A 16157-nucleotide genomic window follows, 5' to 3' on the forward strand; every position below is an offset into this window, starting at 1 on the left:
CAATTTCTTCCCTCTTACTCGCGCTCGAATCTCCTAAACGTCCCGAAAAAATAAAAATGTGTCCCTTGCAGGCTTGCCTAAAACCATTTAATCCAATTAAAAAAGCTGAATCAAATTGGATTGTAAGATAGGACAATCGAATCTCAATTAGTGCTATACATGGCTCAACATCATCTTATTAATAATGATATTGATTATTGCCTTCTAAGAGTGGCGGAGCCAGGAATTTTTTATACGAGGGTCGAGGAGCATCATTTATTTATTTATTTTTTAATTTTCTCTAAATTTTTTTCATTTGAGCTTGGGATCAGTATTGGCAGTTTTAAAATTTGTGTTTGCTAAATTTATTTGTTTAAAAAGATAAAATACTAAGTATAAGGTGAAAAAATTTATAATTTACAGTGTTTACTCTTCATATTTTGAAAAAAGTTAAATAATAACTTAATTATCAATACAATCTAATATTTTTTTCTTAATATATGCAACTAAAGTATCATTTCTTCATTGATCTTAAATTTTATTTCGTAATTGATTTATTATGATATTCATTATAGAAAATACATTTTAACTCTTGTTGTTGCAGTAGGTAACATTAATGTTAATTTTAATAGCTTGAAAAAATATGTATGCAAATATTTCTGGTGATAGTTTTGAACTATCAAACGAGTACGTTCGTGAACATATATAAAGTACTTTTGAGCTACCAAACGAGCCTATTCACAAATACATCTAATAAGAGTTTTTGAACTATCAAGCAAGATTGTAAAAACACATTTAGCAAATATTTTTTAACTACTAAACTAACTTTCTCATAAGAAAGCTTGTTCTATAATAACTTATTATTATATTTTATAATTATAGTAAACATAAAATATTTATATTAAATTTATTAAATTCTCATATCAAACATAAACATTCGTGAATGTTCAAACTTATTAAAGCATCAAATATTTAAAAAATATTTAAGCTTATTTGATTATTTAATTAAACAATCACGAACAAACTAATATCAATACGAGCCTCAAATAACTTGTCAAATGCTCAGTTAGTTTACAACTCTATCGATATCATTCTCTCAGCAAAACTTGCAATCTTTTCATGAAATATTTTGCTCATCATGATTATTTTCTGCCCCTTCTGAAATTGTTGGTACCTTTGATTATGAATCATTTTTTCTCTCTCCATTATCCTTATTATAAGTTAATAGATAGCTAAATAAAAAAAATAATAATAACTGAAAACTATAGCATACAACTATACAAGAAGTTCAAATAAATATAACAACTTTGATCTAAATTTTTGTGTACCTGTTATATATATATATATAATGCTGCAAAGCAAAATTGAAAGTTTCATGCAAAGTATCGCTCTATTGATATTCACATAACCAAATAGACTTATTCAGCTTCACGATCCAAGCAGATGCTCTATTAAATATTTTCATTTTAAAAATGAAGCAATATAATATCACTAATTCACACGAAACCATAGCAGATAGCCAGATAGCAAAGCACAAGAAAGTATTTTATACAAACAATTCTATTTAAACAAAGCTCTGACATCTCAGAAAATGAAAAGGTTCAAAGTTCCGATCCTTATTTCACTTATAAAAAAGCAGAAACACATTATCCACTTTTAGACTTGCAGAAGTGATCAATTCTTAAGATTTTATAAACCTCAAATTGCATCAGTAATCTTTCGTGCCAAAGTTCTTGCACCAGAGCTGTGATGGAATAGGACGAACTGGATGATGGGGACGTTGCTGCATAAAACAATAAAAAAATATCAGTCTGCAAAACGTTAAGTCGGTTCAGGGCTCTTGTTGGGCCGGTTCGGTTCTATAGGAGGCGGAATAATACCGCCTAGTCAATGGTTGCCGCCCAAAACAATGGGGCCCAGGCGGGATTGGGATTGGGAGAGAAATGCTAGGGTTAGGGTTATACTGATTATTGTATTCTCTTGGAGTTCTCTGGTGTATTTTGGGCTCTAGATTCATCGTCTAGGAATTGGGAGAGAATGATCCTCCTCTCGAATTGAGGATCAATTGTATCTTGCTTTGATTCTTTTTTCCGTTAATTTTTTTCTTGCAATAGAACTACTATTTGGTGTGATTTCTTCCTCAGATTTTAGAGTTAGCTGATTTTGTCTCTGTTGATAGAAATACTTGAGATCTATAAGATTTCCTATCACAAAACTCTGATATAGATTACAGGGTTTAATAAACAGGAAAAATACTGTGGATCCCATCTTAATAGCCTAATTTGGGAAAAAAATGTAGTAGTAGTTTGATTTATAAAGCAGTCAAATCAGCTTGAGGTTATCAATTTCACATCCAAACGTTTAAAACAGTGGATGAAGTTCCAGTCATCAAAAGCCAGCAATAAGGCCCAGTCATCAAAGCCCAGTGAAACTGCTATACAAGCTTAAATAAGAGTTCATTTATGATAGATGTCAATTTGTTAATTATTTTCAATACAATAAAGGTAGTTCAAACCACAGTTTGTAATAGTTTCTTTTAAAATATAGATCATATATAGCACCCTGGGGCAACTGGTTTTGAATTGAACTGAACTAGAAACTTCAAAATTTAAAGCACCCTTAGTACTTGCAGAGAAGATCGGCTTCAAGCTGTGCACATGAAGTTCTTACTCTCCCTCTCTTCTTATGGGTTAAAGGGTATTAAGGTTCAAGTTGCAGGTCGTCTCCAAGTTATGTGCACCAACTTATTTAATCTCCCTCTCCAACTTTAAAAGGTGTATTAAAAACATATTAAGTATTTCAAATATATTAAATTCTACAACCACAGCCATAAACATAGGAGACAAAGAAAATAAAAACATTTAAATCTGTTTAAAAAGATGTAATTGATTTGGTTCAGTTCGGCATATGCTCTATTTAATGATTATTTTGGGAAAGCTAAAAAATTTGAACCAATATATGTCATACATGATGAATCGTAAGCCATTCAAACAAATATTTTATCTTAAATTTCAATTTATTAAATTTCTTTAATTTTTTAACTGTACCAGACTGATCCAAAATATCAATTTACAACCCAACCAAACCAATCTAAAGCATGGATTTTTGGTTTCTAACTTGAAACCAAAACCCGAGCCTAACTGATGGTTAGATTTAGTTTGGTTTAACTTTTGATCATTTAGGTATTGATTTTAACCTATAACGGTCAATTTGGTTTGGTTTCAAACCATAATAAATTTGGAATTTAATCAAATTGTGATCAACTCTACTTTCTATCTATACTACCTTCACATAACTATCTTTCTTCTTAATCCTATGAAAATGATTATAAATACACATCTTGTTGGGCTCATTTTCTATCATTTTTATAAATGTCCAAATCATCAATCTATAGATGTACTCATCATCCCTTTGATATAGTCATTTCAAATCTATTCTTCCAAGCTTTGTCACAAATTCATATAAACATTATCATTTCTGTCATGCTCAATTTGGTTATAAATAATCTTTTTACTATCCAACACTTTAATCTAGACAAATAAACAACCAAATTGAAGTTTTAAAAAATTTATCCTTAATTCCACAATATATTCTCTTATCATGCAATAATTTTGAGACAACTTTTTATTATAACTACCTAATTTCAAATTGATAAGTTATATTCCCACTATGTACATGTTTTTTGTATAATAAATTCTGATACTTGGACCTATCACAAATAAATACAAGTTAGTCGTCTAGAAATATTGACTCATCATTATCAATTTTATACCCACTAAAAGTACATCTCATATGATTTGTCTTTATTTTGCAAATTATAAGAGCCTTAGCTTCTTAATACTACCTCTAATTTTGTAACTTCTCACTTATCTTGGCAAAGATCTCATTGATTAAAACTATATCAGCTACAAAAAGTACACCAAAATACCTTGCATCAAAATGCCTTTGTGCATCTCTCCAAAGCTAATACAAAAAGATATACCCTAAAGATTAGTTTTTAATGTAATCCTCTAATGATAAGTACTTTTGTCACTCCACAACTAATTCTAATAATAATCAATGCATCATTATACATGTATATAATTCCTTCAACATATATTTAATATACAAAAAAAAAAAATATCATGAATTCAATCATATGCATTCTCAAGATTAATGAAGATCATAAGATCATTTCGTTGTTCTCTATAATATCATAATTGCAGAGTTTATATCAATTAACCATAGGTTCCTTTTTTTTTTTATATATATTGCTTGTTTAATATATGAGCTGGAACTTGTATAATATATAAGCTCGAGTATATGAGCTTGAACTTATGGCTCAATGGGCTTGCCTCATATAATATATGAGCTCGTATACAACATGTATTACCTATTTAGCTTCACTCTAGGGGTGTAAGTGAATCGAGTTTGCTCATAGACTGGCTCAAACTTGACTCCTTAGCAAGCTCGTGAGGTAAGTTTATCGAGCCAAAAGTTCATGCTCGAACATATACTCGAGCTCGAGCTCAACCCGTCTCGACTCATATGATTGTTGAGTCGCTCATTTAAATTAAAATATATTTCAAAATTAATTTCAGAATAATATAATAAAATATGTATCGAGTATTTTTAAATATATCAAAAGTTGAGCTCAAGCTCAAGCCTAATAAATTTTTAACAAGCCAACTTCGAGCTCAGTAAACAAAGCTCGTGCTCAATAAGAATTAAACAATCTTAGCTCAATTAGGCAGATATTCGACTTGACTCAACTCATTACACCCAATCCACTCCTATTCTATTTTACTTGGTAAATTTGGTTGCTTTGTCCTCCCTATTGTGACCCATGTGGGCTGCTTCTCCAAGTTGTACTTGTGAAGAACTAGAGAACCAATGAGTTTCTCTTCAACACATAAATAAAAATCGAGCGGCTTAAGGAGACACAAAAGGGCAAGTGAGAGCTTCTAAAACTTGGGAGCATGGATTGTTGTAACATCTTCAAGACTCATTATAAAGGATGAGGGATGTCCTTGTGTTCAAGGATATTAATGTGACCCATACTAACTTAATCCATAACCAATAAACCAACATTATTGTATTTCCAACAATAAGAGATTGAACTTGTTAGATAAATCATGGAATCTTTCAAACTAAATTATCACCATTATATGCAATACATTTGAATTTTATTTAACCAAGTCATGTTCCATAAAACATGCAAATGCTTTATATATTCGAACTTACCCTGAAAAGTATGCAATATATTAGGATATTCCAAAAGACAATTTAAAAATAAAGCAACCTTACAAACATGATAGTACAAGAGTTGTAGGTATTATTACTCCAATTAAAGTTTGGATAGTAAGTTTTGGGACCTTCTAATGGATGCTTCACCCCAATCAACAAGGTAGCAGAAAATCAACAAAGCCCATCAAGCCAATCTATGCTCCCACCCAAATAAATAAGGTTGGCACAAAATTTGCATAGCCCCATTAAACAAATCTAATCAATCAGTCCATAAGACCTTAAACCACTTCTCATTATTTAATTCAACCATAGCTATAAAATCTAAGTCAAAAACTGAGTATAAGCATTGAGAATGCTCTCTATAAGAGGAAGAAGTAATCAACTATAGGATCTTGCACCAATAAGAAGTCTTAACATCGGAGATAAATAGATTATAAAATAATATCAGGAAAAATATAGTTAAAATAAATATAATTTATCTAAAAAAAACTCGAGTTTCTCAAAACATTGAGGAGGATCACAGGAAGCAAATGCTTTTCCACAACTATGAGTGCATCATTGCACCCGGACGGTAATTCTTGATCAAAGTATGTAAATTATGCGTGCTTATCTATGTGCTTTCTTTATTATTTTAAATCATATTTGCTAGTATGAGTTTCTCAGCACATCAAGGAGGCTCGAAGGAACATGTTTGTTTTTATCATGGGTATTAAGTCATTCTAATCATGTAAATTTAACATACTTGTTTTATCGTTGCTTTATTATTTTCTATCATATTTGTATGGTGCAAGATTTTCTTGTCCAAGATTGATTGTATTTCTCCCTTTGATGCTCACAAAAGAGGGTGATTTAAACTGGTATCAAAGCCCGAATGTACTTAGGAAATGGCATCATCAAGTACCAAAGGCTTCTATCAGCAATAGTAAATACGAATTTGGAATGATCTATGGAAACAATGACTTTAACATTTAAAAAATAAAGATACACACACCTTCGTCCAAGGAGTTGCTTAAGACTTTGAAAGCGAACGATTCCTAATTCAACAATGATAAGTAAAACGAGGAGATGGATCATAAACCCTCATTTCAATTATTCTCAATTTGGGAGGTGAGATTTTTTGAATTATAACAAACCAAAGTATTACACATAATAGGTGGGAAAGATCGAATCCTATCTATGAAAATTTTACTCAGAAATAATCTATATTAAAAGCAACATACACATGTGGATTTAAGAGAGGCCACGACGCGGCATGTGCCCCCTCTAAAATTTTAATGTCTTTAAATATAAAATATTTTTTTTTTCTTACATAAATATCATTTTTCACAAAATATTCAATTTATGCCCCCTCCAAAATTTTAGAGATTAAGCTTATAAATATCTATTGAAAAACATTACTCTTATTTTTAAAATAGTCGATTTGTGCCTCCATGAAGAAAAATTTCTATCTCCGCCACTGACAACAAGTATTTGCATTTCACATAAAGGTACATAAAATAACCCAAAAGTGTGAAATGAATTTATTTAAAAAATATGAAAATTCTGAAGTAGAGCGTTGTGGTGCTAGATCACTAACATTGTTTTTATATATATATTATTATAAATATCCTTTCCTCACCCCAATGCCTCTCTCACTTGGTTGCTTGATCAGGAAGAATTGAAGAAAGAGAAAGGAGAGAAAAAAAAATCTTTGGGTCGAATTTACCCATCTTTCCTGTTATGAATTTTGATATATTCATTGTAAGTGATTAATTTCTTACTCTTATTTTAAATGATTTTGATTTCTACGTATTTTGTATCTCTTAAATCTGCTAAAAATACATTATCTTCTTATCTCGTAAGCTTTCATAGTTTCACTTTTGATATGTTATAGATTTGATCATTCTGAACGATTTGATATAATTTTATTGCATTTTCATTGGTTAATATTTTTATATGAATGTGTGTGGAAAAAGTATGCTGAAAATGGAATGTACTGATATGTGCTATGTACTGGAATGTACTACTGGTACTTGTGAAATGATGTATTGATTGATATCAAATATATGATATTATAACCCCATATAGGGGTGTCAATTTTTGACACGACCCGAACCTGACCCAAAAAAATCCGGGTTTGGGTCAACCCAAACCCGAAACGGGTCGGGTTCGGGTTCAACAAATCAACCCGTTTTAAAAATCGGGTTGGGTCTCGAAATTAACCCGAAATTGACCCGAAAGTGACACGAAAACTCATATTTGACCCGAAAACCCGAAGATTGACCCTATTTTTGACCCGAAAACTAGCAATTTTGGGTCAACCCCGGGTCATTCGTGTCGGGTCGGGTTGACCTGGACCCGAATTGAGTCGGGTTTGGGTCCGGAAACCTGACCCGTCTTTAAAAATGGGTCGGGTTCGGGTTGACCCGAATAGTGCCGGGTCAGTTCCGGGTTCGACCCGAACCCGACCCGTTGACCTGAATTGACACCCCTAACCCCACACGATACTCTATTGATTCATGTGATTCACTGATTGGGAGTTATAAGAAGCTGGAGATTGATTGAGACTAATGAGGAGTCACGGTGACTAATTGGGAGTCATAAGGGCAAGAATATTGATTCACTATTATAATTGATTTTATATGATAACCGTAAACTCAAGATACCCTCATCTTAATGTCAAATATTGATATTGATACTATAATTGCTATTGTTACTGATAGTGTTATTGATATTAATTGTTGATATTGATTATTGATTACTGATATGGATATTGATTACTGATACTGACACTAATTACTAATTTTTGATATTGAATGCATATATTTATTTATATGATTTACAGCATAAAAAAAAAATATGATTTACAGCATAAAATTCTATTTTACCTTGCATTGATTCCAGTTGTAAGATTTGAGTTGCTTGTTGGGTCATGTGCTCATTACGTGATTTTATATGTTTTCATAAAAGGATAAGGATCTTATGATAAGAGGCTCCAGACAACATGCATAATTCTTTCTGTTGTTCATAAGAAATTGATAAACTCTAGTTAAATGGCTAAAATGAAAGACAAATGTTATTCTTCCAATATAGATCAAGGGGCATAATAAAATGGTATCAGACCAATGGTTATTAAAAGATTTGAAATATAACTAGAGCTTATGAGCATAATATAAATGGAATTTTATTTTGCATGTATGAATACGAGTTGCAAACATGATTTTTTATGCATTTCATCTTAAAGATTTGTATAACTGTTCAAGCAAAAGAAAATGAATCCACTTGTATGATTTTATGTTCTTTTATCCTTCTCTAAATTAAGTTTTCCGACACAATTTTTTTTGCAGTAATTTAATGTGATTTACGATTTATTTGAGTTTGAAATTTTGTTTTGAGCATACTCTCGGACTAATATAGAAATTTCATGAATATTTTTTGAAGGTGGAGATATTGTAATAACCCAAAAGTGTGAAATGAATTTATTTGAAAAATATAAAAATTCTAAAGTAGAGCATTGAGGTGTTAGGCCGCTAACATTATTTTTATATATATTTTATTATAAATATCCTTGCCTCACCCCACCACCTCTCTAATTTAATGCTTGGCCAGGAAGAAATTGGAGGAGGAGAAGAAGAGAAAGGAGAGAGAAAGATCTTTGGGTCGTATTTGTCCATCGTTCCTATTACAAATTTTATTCTATTGATTGTAAGTGAAATCTCTTACTCTTGTTTTCAATGATTTTGATTTATACAGATTTTCTCACTCTTAAATCTTTAAAAAAATGCATTATCTCATGATCTCGTAAAGTTCCACCATTAACTTATGATATGCTATAGATTTGATTATTTTGAAAGATTTAATATGATTTTATTGCATTTTCAATGGTTAAATATACGTATATAGATTTTTATGTGAGCCAAGTCAAATTGCAACTCCCTTGCAATACAACAAAAATAGTATTTCCACGATGATAGGATTGTATGTGAGCCATGTCAACTTATAAACTAACAAGAACTCAACTTGTTAATGGGCATATGAGACGAGCTTATTGAGCCCAAGAGTCAAGCTCGAGCTGACTTTTTAATGGACTCATAAGTCAAGGTTATTGAGCCCATGAGTCGAGCTAGAGATAAGGAGCAAATATTGACTCATAAACAAGTTGAATGTGACTCAATTCATTTGCTCGACAAGCCGGCTTACGTATGTAAAGAGTTGAATCAAGTTTATTGACAATTATAAGAAGTATATGGATACTAAAAAGTAAAAAAGAAAGCCTTAACACACTTGATTTCTTCTCCTTCATGCTCTAGTTTTTGCAAACCTATTGGTGATTCTCTAATTTCTCCCTCTTCATTGTATTTTCTCCAAATTCTTTCCTTTCTTCTCCATCTAAGAGGCACATTGATGCAGAAAAAAAAATTTGCAGCCAACAACAAAAATTTCCACACCAACGTTGACAGAAATTTATTCATTATCACAATCAAAATTTCTCTGAATCTATCATACCAACATATGTATAACTCATGACCCTCTCTATCCATCACAGATCATTATTTCTCTCTCCCTCATTCTCCACAAGATCTTTGTCATCTCAAATAATCCATAGATTGAGTGGAAACACGAACTCATCACTTCTGATAAAACATTAAAGTCTACTCTTTGTCTATCGACTAAAGGAATAAAATGCAAGGAGAAGGCCCAGCTGAGGGCTTATTTGTGAGGACATATGGTTGGAAAAAACAAGGAAAAATAAAAAGTTTAAAACCACAGTCCAGGAAGGAAAGATAGTGTCAATTGTAAGAAGCTTTGACAGTAAAACATAGCGATATTAAGCTCTCAAACTAAACGGAAACATATAGTCATTCTTTTACAATATTAAGCTCTCAAACTAAACGGAAACAAAGTGATGGTACTTAAATTCTCCAGAATGCACTTTTACCCCCAATAAGATCTCAAGACATAAAAAACAAATGCTAAATAAACAATTATTTCGAGAAATCTAACCGGATCGGTAGGGTAAGATGAGAAGTAGAGATAATAAAGAAGGAGGCTATGGTGTTAGAAAGATAAGGCGCACCTCGAGCTCGGCGGACTTCATTGCGATGGGAATACAGACAAGGAAGATCCCAAACATAGCGATGGCAGTGTTCCTTCTCCAGTACTTGGGACGGCAATTAGGTCCGCCGGTCATGCTCCACACCTTCAACCTAAAGTCCTCAGCACCGTGCGGCTCGCCATGGCCGTGCCCATGGTGATCGCCTCCGCCCATATCTGACAAGCGCTTCCAATATCTGAGATCCCCACACTCTCCGAGCACCTTACAGCGAAAGAGGAACTTCAAGCCTTGATAGGGTTTCCGTCCTGCTAATATCCCCTGCTTGGTTGCAGAAGAAGCCGAAGTGGACCCAATGGGCCAAAACACATATAGCCTAATGGGCTCAGTCCCTTTGCAGGCCACAAAACTTCCATTAAACAGCATGATTAAGGTCACTAATGTATCGAAAAATTATCCGCGAGCTAAATTAGGCCCATTTAATTAATTAATTTTAAACTGATAGAAATTTAAAGATTATTTTGCACCTTTATTTTTTTATTAATTTTCTACATTTTCATTTGGTTTATTTAACAAGTGACGAGTTAGAAAATCACAAAATATTTGTTGAATGCTTTGTAATCTTCTTAATTTTTTATTTTTTCTTAGAATTTTATTTTTTCTTAGAAGAATAAGTCTTTTAACCCAAGCAGGAGAAATTAGCAGTACATAAACCCTATTGAGAGCTTGAAGTTCCTCTTTCTGCGGTGGCTGAAAGGGTGCTTGTAGAGTGTGGGGATCTTAGATACGATTGGATTTCGGATAGCTCATCAGATATGGTCGGAGGCGATCACCATTGGCCCGACCATGGCGAGTCACACGGTGCTGAGGACTTTAGTTTGAAGGAGTGGAGAATGACCGATGGGCCTAAATGTCGTCCCAAATACTGGAGGAGGAACGCTGCCATCGCTATGTTTGGGATCGTCCTTGTCTATATTCCCATCGTAATGAAGTCCGCCGAGCTCGATGTGGGGCTGATCTCTCTAACACCATAGCATTTTTCTTTATTATCTCTCCTTCTTATCTTACCATATTAAATTTCGTTCAATTTCTCGAAATAATTGTTTGGCATTCGATGTTCATGTCATGAGATCTTGTTGCGGTAAAAGCTCATTTTAGCAACTATTGAAGTGAGGCAATGCTCGCAATGCCTATATCACATGTTAGATATGTGGAAAATGTGGACGCTCAAGTACTCAGTTGTGGCACTATTCTAATCTTCAAAATACTCCTAATGCCACATTGTCACAAATGCGTTTTCGTTGCATCTCAGGACTCACCTTAGCTATGGTTCTAGATTCAGGGGCTACAAAACATCTCAGCTGATTCTAATAAACTCACTCAATTGGTTATAACTAACCAAGTCTTCATTTGCAATGGGCAATCTTTGCTTATCACTAACACAAGGCAAGGTTTCCTTCCCACTACTCCATGTAAGTTGCTCTTCCCTCAAATTCTTCATGTTTTAGATCTATCTCATAATATTCTATCAATCCACAAGCTTACCACTGATAATAATCCTTTTTATCTCTTTTGATGCATCCATATTTTGGCATAGGTGTCTTAAACATCCAAGTTTTACACTCTAACTTTATTAGCGAATAATTTCCCTCGCTATGTGTTTCCTGAAATTTAAGGAAAAAAAAGATGTAAAAGAATTCTACGTGAAGGCAAAAGTAAGAAGAGAAATATTTTTGTTTGATTGATCTCGTGCTCATACAAATATGCATATATAAAGGCAAGAGAATAAAACTATAATGGGAAATACAATAAAACAGAATATCCTCAATAAAGGAGAAATCTCACATAAATAAATACAATAGATTTTTACTATAAATGTTATGTGACAATGAATAATTATAATGAATACTCTCCATTTGGTTGGATGAATTTAAAATTTACTAATGTTTTAAAAAGTGAAATAATATAATCAAGAGGCCTTATAGCATTTTGGTTGCTTATAAAAGATTTTTATAAGTTTAATTTACTTGCAAACTAAAAAATACAGTGATGGCTGGTGGTGGTTGACAATAATGGCAACAACAAGATTAATGCATGATATTTTGTATTATTTAACTATTAAAAAATAAAAATTATTGTTAATAAATTAATGTTTATGATAGATAAATTTATAACTAAATGGAAAGAAGTGAGAATACAATCCATATTGACCTGAGTTCGTAAAGTCACCCATAAGTGCTGAAGCCATTTGATTATCACATAATCTCAAATTGATGGGCATCTCAATGACCGTCAACTTATCTCGAAGGCACACAAAGCACCATGTAGGAAGAGCTTTGGTTAGAAATTTAGAATATCGGCACATTTGTCAGGAGAAAGAGATGTGATGAACTACAATCATCTTAGAGAGAATGCATTTACAAAAATAAATGATTATCAATTACAAAGGCCTTTGTTCGGGCATAAAAATCGGATTATTTGTCGTGATCATAGCTAAAATGTTATCACAACATGAAGAAGCAGCGTTGTCCGCATAAATTAAGAAATCATGGAGCAACAAACAAAGACAAATTAAGTGTGTTGCATGCATAGCAAGTGCTCGATATGCTACTTCAGTAGAAGGCAAGCAATCGTGGATTGTTTCTTAATGCACCAAGAAATAAAAGTGTGATCAAAATAGGCTTAATATTCGGTAGTAGATTTGTAGTCTTCCACATGACCTGCCGAATATGAATTGAAAATGCATGAGGCTGCATTTCTTCTTTTTGTATGAAGAGTACATAGTGATTAGTACCTTTTGAGTTATCTTAACGTGCATTTAAGAACTTGAAAATGACAATTTAGAGGTTGATGTACATGTGGACATACCTAGCAAAAGAAATATCTAAATGATTAATAGTAAGGTATTGAAGAGAGCCAATGGGATGCCAATAAAATATGGAATCTGAAAATGATGAGCAAGAAGAATGTAGCAGAAGCTGCGGAAGAAGCAGAAAGAAAACGAATACAACCCAAACAAAGAACAATCATGAATAAACTCTATTATTCATTACCCTCTTCTTGGCTTATAACCAGGATATATATAAGACTAGGCAGGTGCAGCCACCATACACCTTTGCAACCCAAAAGGATAAAACAACAAAAAGCAAAGTTGTAGTACTAACAGAAAATGGAAAGCAATAACTTAACAGTAATAAGATTTTCAATGGGTTTGCACTCAATTATACCAGCATTGGGCAAAATGTCAAGTACATTTTTAGACTGGGAACAAGTCCATAATCAATTGTCACAACTTCAATACTAAGAAAATATGAGATTGAGCCCATTTTTTTCATATGATATCATTGATGTAGACCATCAAGAAAAGCATAAAGAACCGCCTCATAATTTCCATTAACTAGTATCATTTCTTTCTCTTTAGCTGCGCCAAAAAAAGGCATGGAAGACAGTGTAAGGAACTGGAAGATAAAGAGAAGTTGCATGAGACATCCTAGCCTCATAAGGCAGGTTGGATGTTGCCACAGCCATTGATCGATACATATGGCATGAAACTATTAACCTTGTTTCTACCCAAACATGGGTCAAGGGGTTGACTTGGTCAGTTTGACCAAGTCAGGCCACAAGACCACCTCCCTTGCGTTCAGTGGGTCCAACCAAGCCTGTTGAGCCCAGATCCAGGCCTGAGGTCAACTTGGTTGACCCAAATTCACCTGAACCCCTTTCATTTTATTCCAAATCAAGTTCAACCCTTATAAGCTCAATCCCATACCTCTATTGGACTTAGTGGGTCAGACTTGACCCCTTAGGCCTAGACCCCTACCTTGGGTCAACCCAGGTTGACCCATTGAGCCAATATTGAGCCGAAATCAATTTCAAACCTTCTTTGACCCAACCCCTCACCCACTTGGCTCAACTTGACCATATTGATTGGATCAACCATTTCCTTGGTCAACCCTAGCTCAATGTGGTCAAACTTGACTTATTTTGGTTAAAATATAACCATTAAAGGGATTTAAACCCTTCCTTTTGCTCCCATAACTCAAATCACATCCAAATCATCTTACCTCCTCCCTAATTAACCCTTATTATGATCTTAGCCGTTCATCAAAAGGCTATGGGGGATATCTAAGGGTGTTAGGGTTTCTTTTAGAGGAGGCTTGCAATTTATTTCCTCCCAAGAGCCTCCAAGCCCGGGATTTACCCGTGGATGAGTTCCACAAACCTCTCCCCACCTCTCTCCACCTAAGTGGATTGATCCAAACCGACGCTGGTGAGCTTCCGGCCATCATTGACCTCAAATTCGTCCAAGGCTCATATCTTCTGATCGAGGATGCTTCGAACTTCGAGTTCAACTAAGAAAATATATCAGGACAATCTACAAGCTCAGAGAATCCATTATTTCCTAAATCCAATGATTAGATCTCTTAAAAACTCTTAGCCTAGGTCACTACACATAGGTTTAAATAGCTCCTTGAACATCGCATTTCGCGAGAGTTGTACCCCATGAATGCTCTTCACTCCTAAGTTTGATGTTTAAACTTTCGCATGATTTGATCGAGCCAATCGATCAAACAAAGCAAAATACGTTATTTAGGGTTTGGTGTACGCACTACGTGTGTATTAAGAGATTCGAACCGTTGATCTTATGATCAACAGTTAGGATCACGTTGTTCCGCGCTCTGCTCTGACCCCGTGGTTTGATCTGTCGCGTGACCCAGTCGTCCGGCTGGATCAGGATCGCTCGCTCAAACAGCGGGTGATCCAACGGTGCAGATCGTATACCCTCTGCACTCTGTAGTGATGGTGTCCTTTCAGAGGTCCACAAAAACAAGTGCCTGCAATCTGGTAAAAGCCTCAATGTCGTCAATATATATTAATAGATATAGTTAATTTGTGGGGGACTGTTAAAGCATATAAACAAAATGGGACCACTCATGATGATGGAAGCTCTCCACATCACTACATCCGGCTCAAGACATCAACAGGCAAAAGCAAATATCTAAATTTATCTCAGCCGTTGGTGAAGACACCAATACTACGGCTTGAAACTTACTCTCTTATCCTGGTCTCATTCCATTAAGAACACAATATTAATACCTCGAATTTTAAAAAAATTATGAATTTTAATTTAAAACTTCTCTTTCAGAAACCAAAATTTACTTTTTTGGCTTATTTATGTACTATTTAATTATTTGGTTATTTAAATATTATTTAAATAATTAATATGTTAATTATTTTCATACCTTTTGAAATCTCGTTCAGGTGACCAGTAAATCTCTCACTCATATGAACATGGAATTATTTTTAATTATGTTACTTTCAAACTCATATATTTATTTGATTAATATGTATTTTTAAACTATTTTAAAAATTACAAATTATTAAAATGCCTTAATTTTGAGAGATCTTCTCATGAAATCTTAAACATGGTTCATGCATATGAATGACATTCATGGGTGGTGGATTAGTGGATTATTGGGTTACAAGCATTCACTAATCATATCAATAAGCGCGCTTACCTTTTCTTATACCGTCTTTTGTATGTGTAGGACGCACGAGTACTTAGCATAGGCCCTCCAAAATCTTAGAATTGGTGTGTTTACTTTCTTTATGCATTCCTTGCATTTTACCCCCAGGGTTAGTCCAAAGCTTGATTTAAACCTACTTAATGTAGCGAAATCCTAAGGATAATAATTAATGACTCATCTAACAAACTTAGAAAAATTCTAGGAGCTAGGATAGATCCCTAGTTGATATGAAACTTTAAACACTTGAACTTAGTGACATTCTAAACCTCTAAAAATTTTCTAAGTATTTTTAGGATCCTTTAATCCCTTTAATTAACAAACCCTAATTTACTCGTTAATTCAGCCCCAAAAACTTCAGAAAATTCTAATAAATCCATTTTAACTCATAAATT

At 33.5% G+C, this 16157-nt stretch overlaps 1 protein-coding gene across 1 annotated transcript; it reads right to left on the reverse strand.

Moving 5' to 3' along the window:
* Nucleotides 1-1430: 1430 nt before the first annotated feature.
* LOC110102842 lies at nucleotides 1431-10531 on the reverse strand. The gene is made up of 2 exons (XM_020831327.2): nucleotides 10262-10531; nucleotides 1431-1762 (listed from the first exon to the last, which is right to left on the reverse strand). The coding sequence occupies exons 1-2, from the start codon at nucleotides 10451-10453 to the stop codon at nucleotides 1688-1690; spliced, it is 267 nt and encodes an 88-aa protein (XP_020686986.1). The 5' UTR covers nucleotides 10454-10531; the 3' UTR covers nucleotides 1431-1687.
* Between the last annotated feature and the right edge of the window lie 5626 nt (nucleotides 10532-16157).

Source organism: Dendrobium catenatum, unplaced genomic scaffold (genome assembly GCF_001605985.2).
Source record: "Dendrobium catenatum unplaced genomic scaffold, ASM160598v2 fragScaff_scaffold_920, whole genome shotgun sequence".
NCBI lineage: Eukaryota > Viridiplantae > Streptophyta > Magnoliopsida > Asparagales > Orchidaceae > Dendrobium > Dendrobium catenatum.

Coding starts and splice junctions, on each gene's coding strand:
- LOC110102842 (XM_020831327.2), bottom strand. CDS start 10,453: ATGGGCGGAGGCGATCACCATGGGCACGGCCATGGCGAGCCGCACGGT. Junction 1,763..10,261: donor TGAAGTCCGCCGAGCTCGAG/GTGCGCCTTATC, acceptor TGTTTTATGCAG/CAACGTCCCCATCATCCAGT.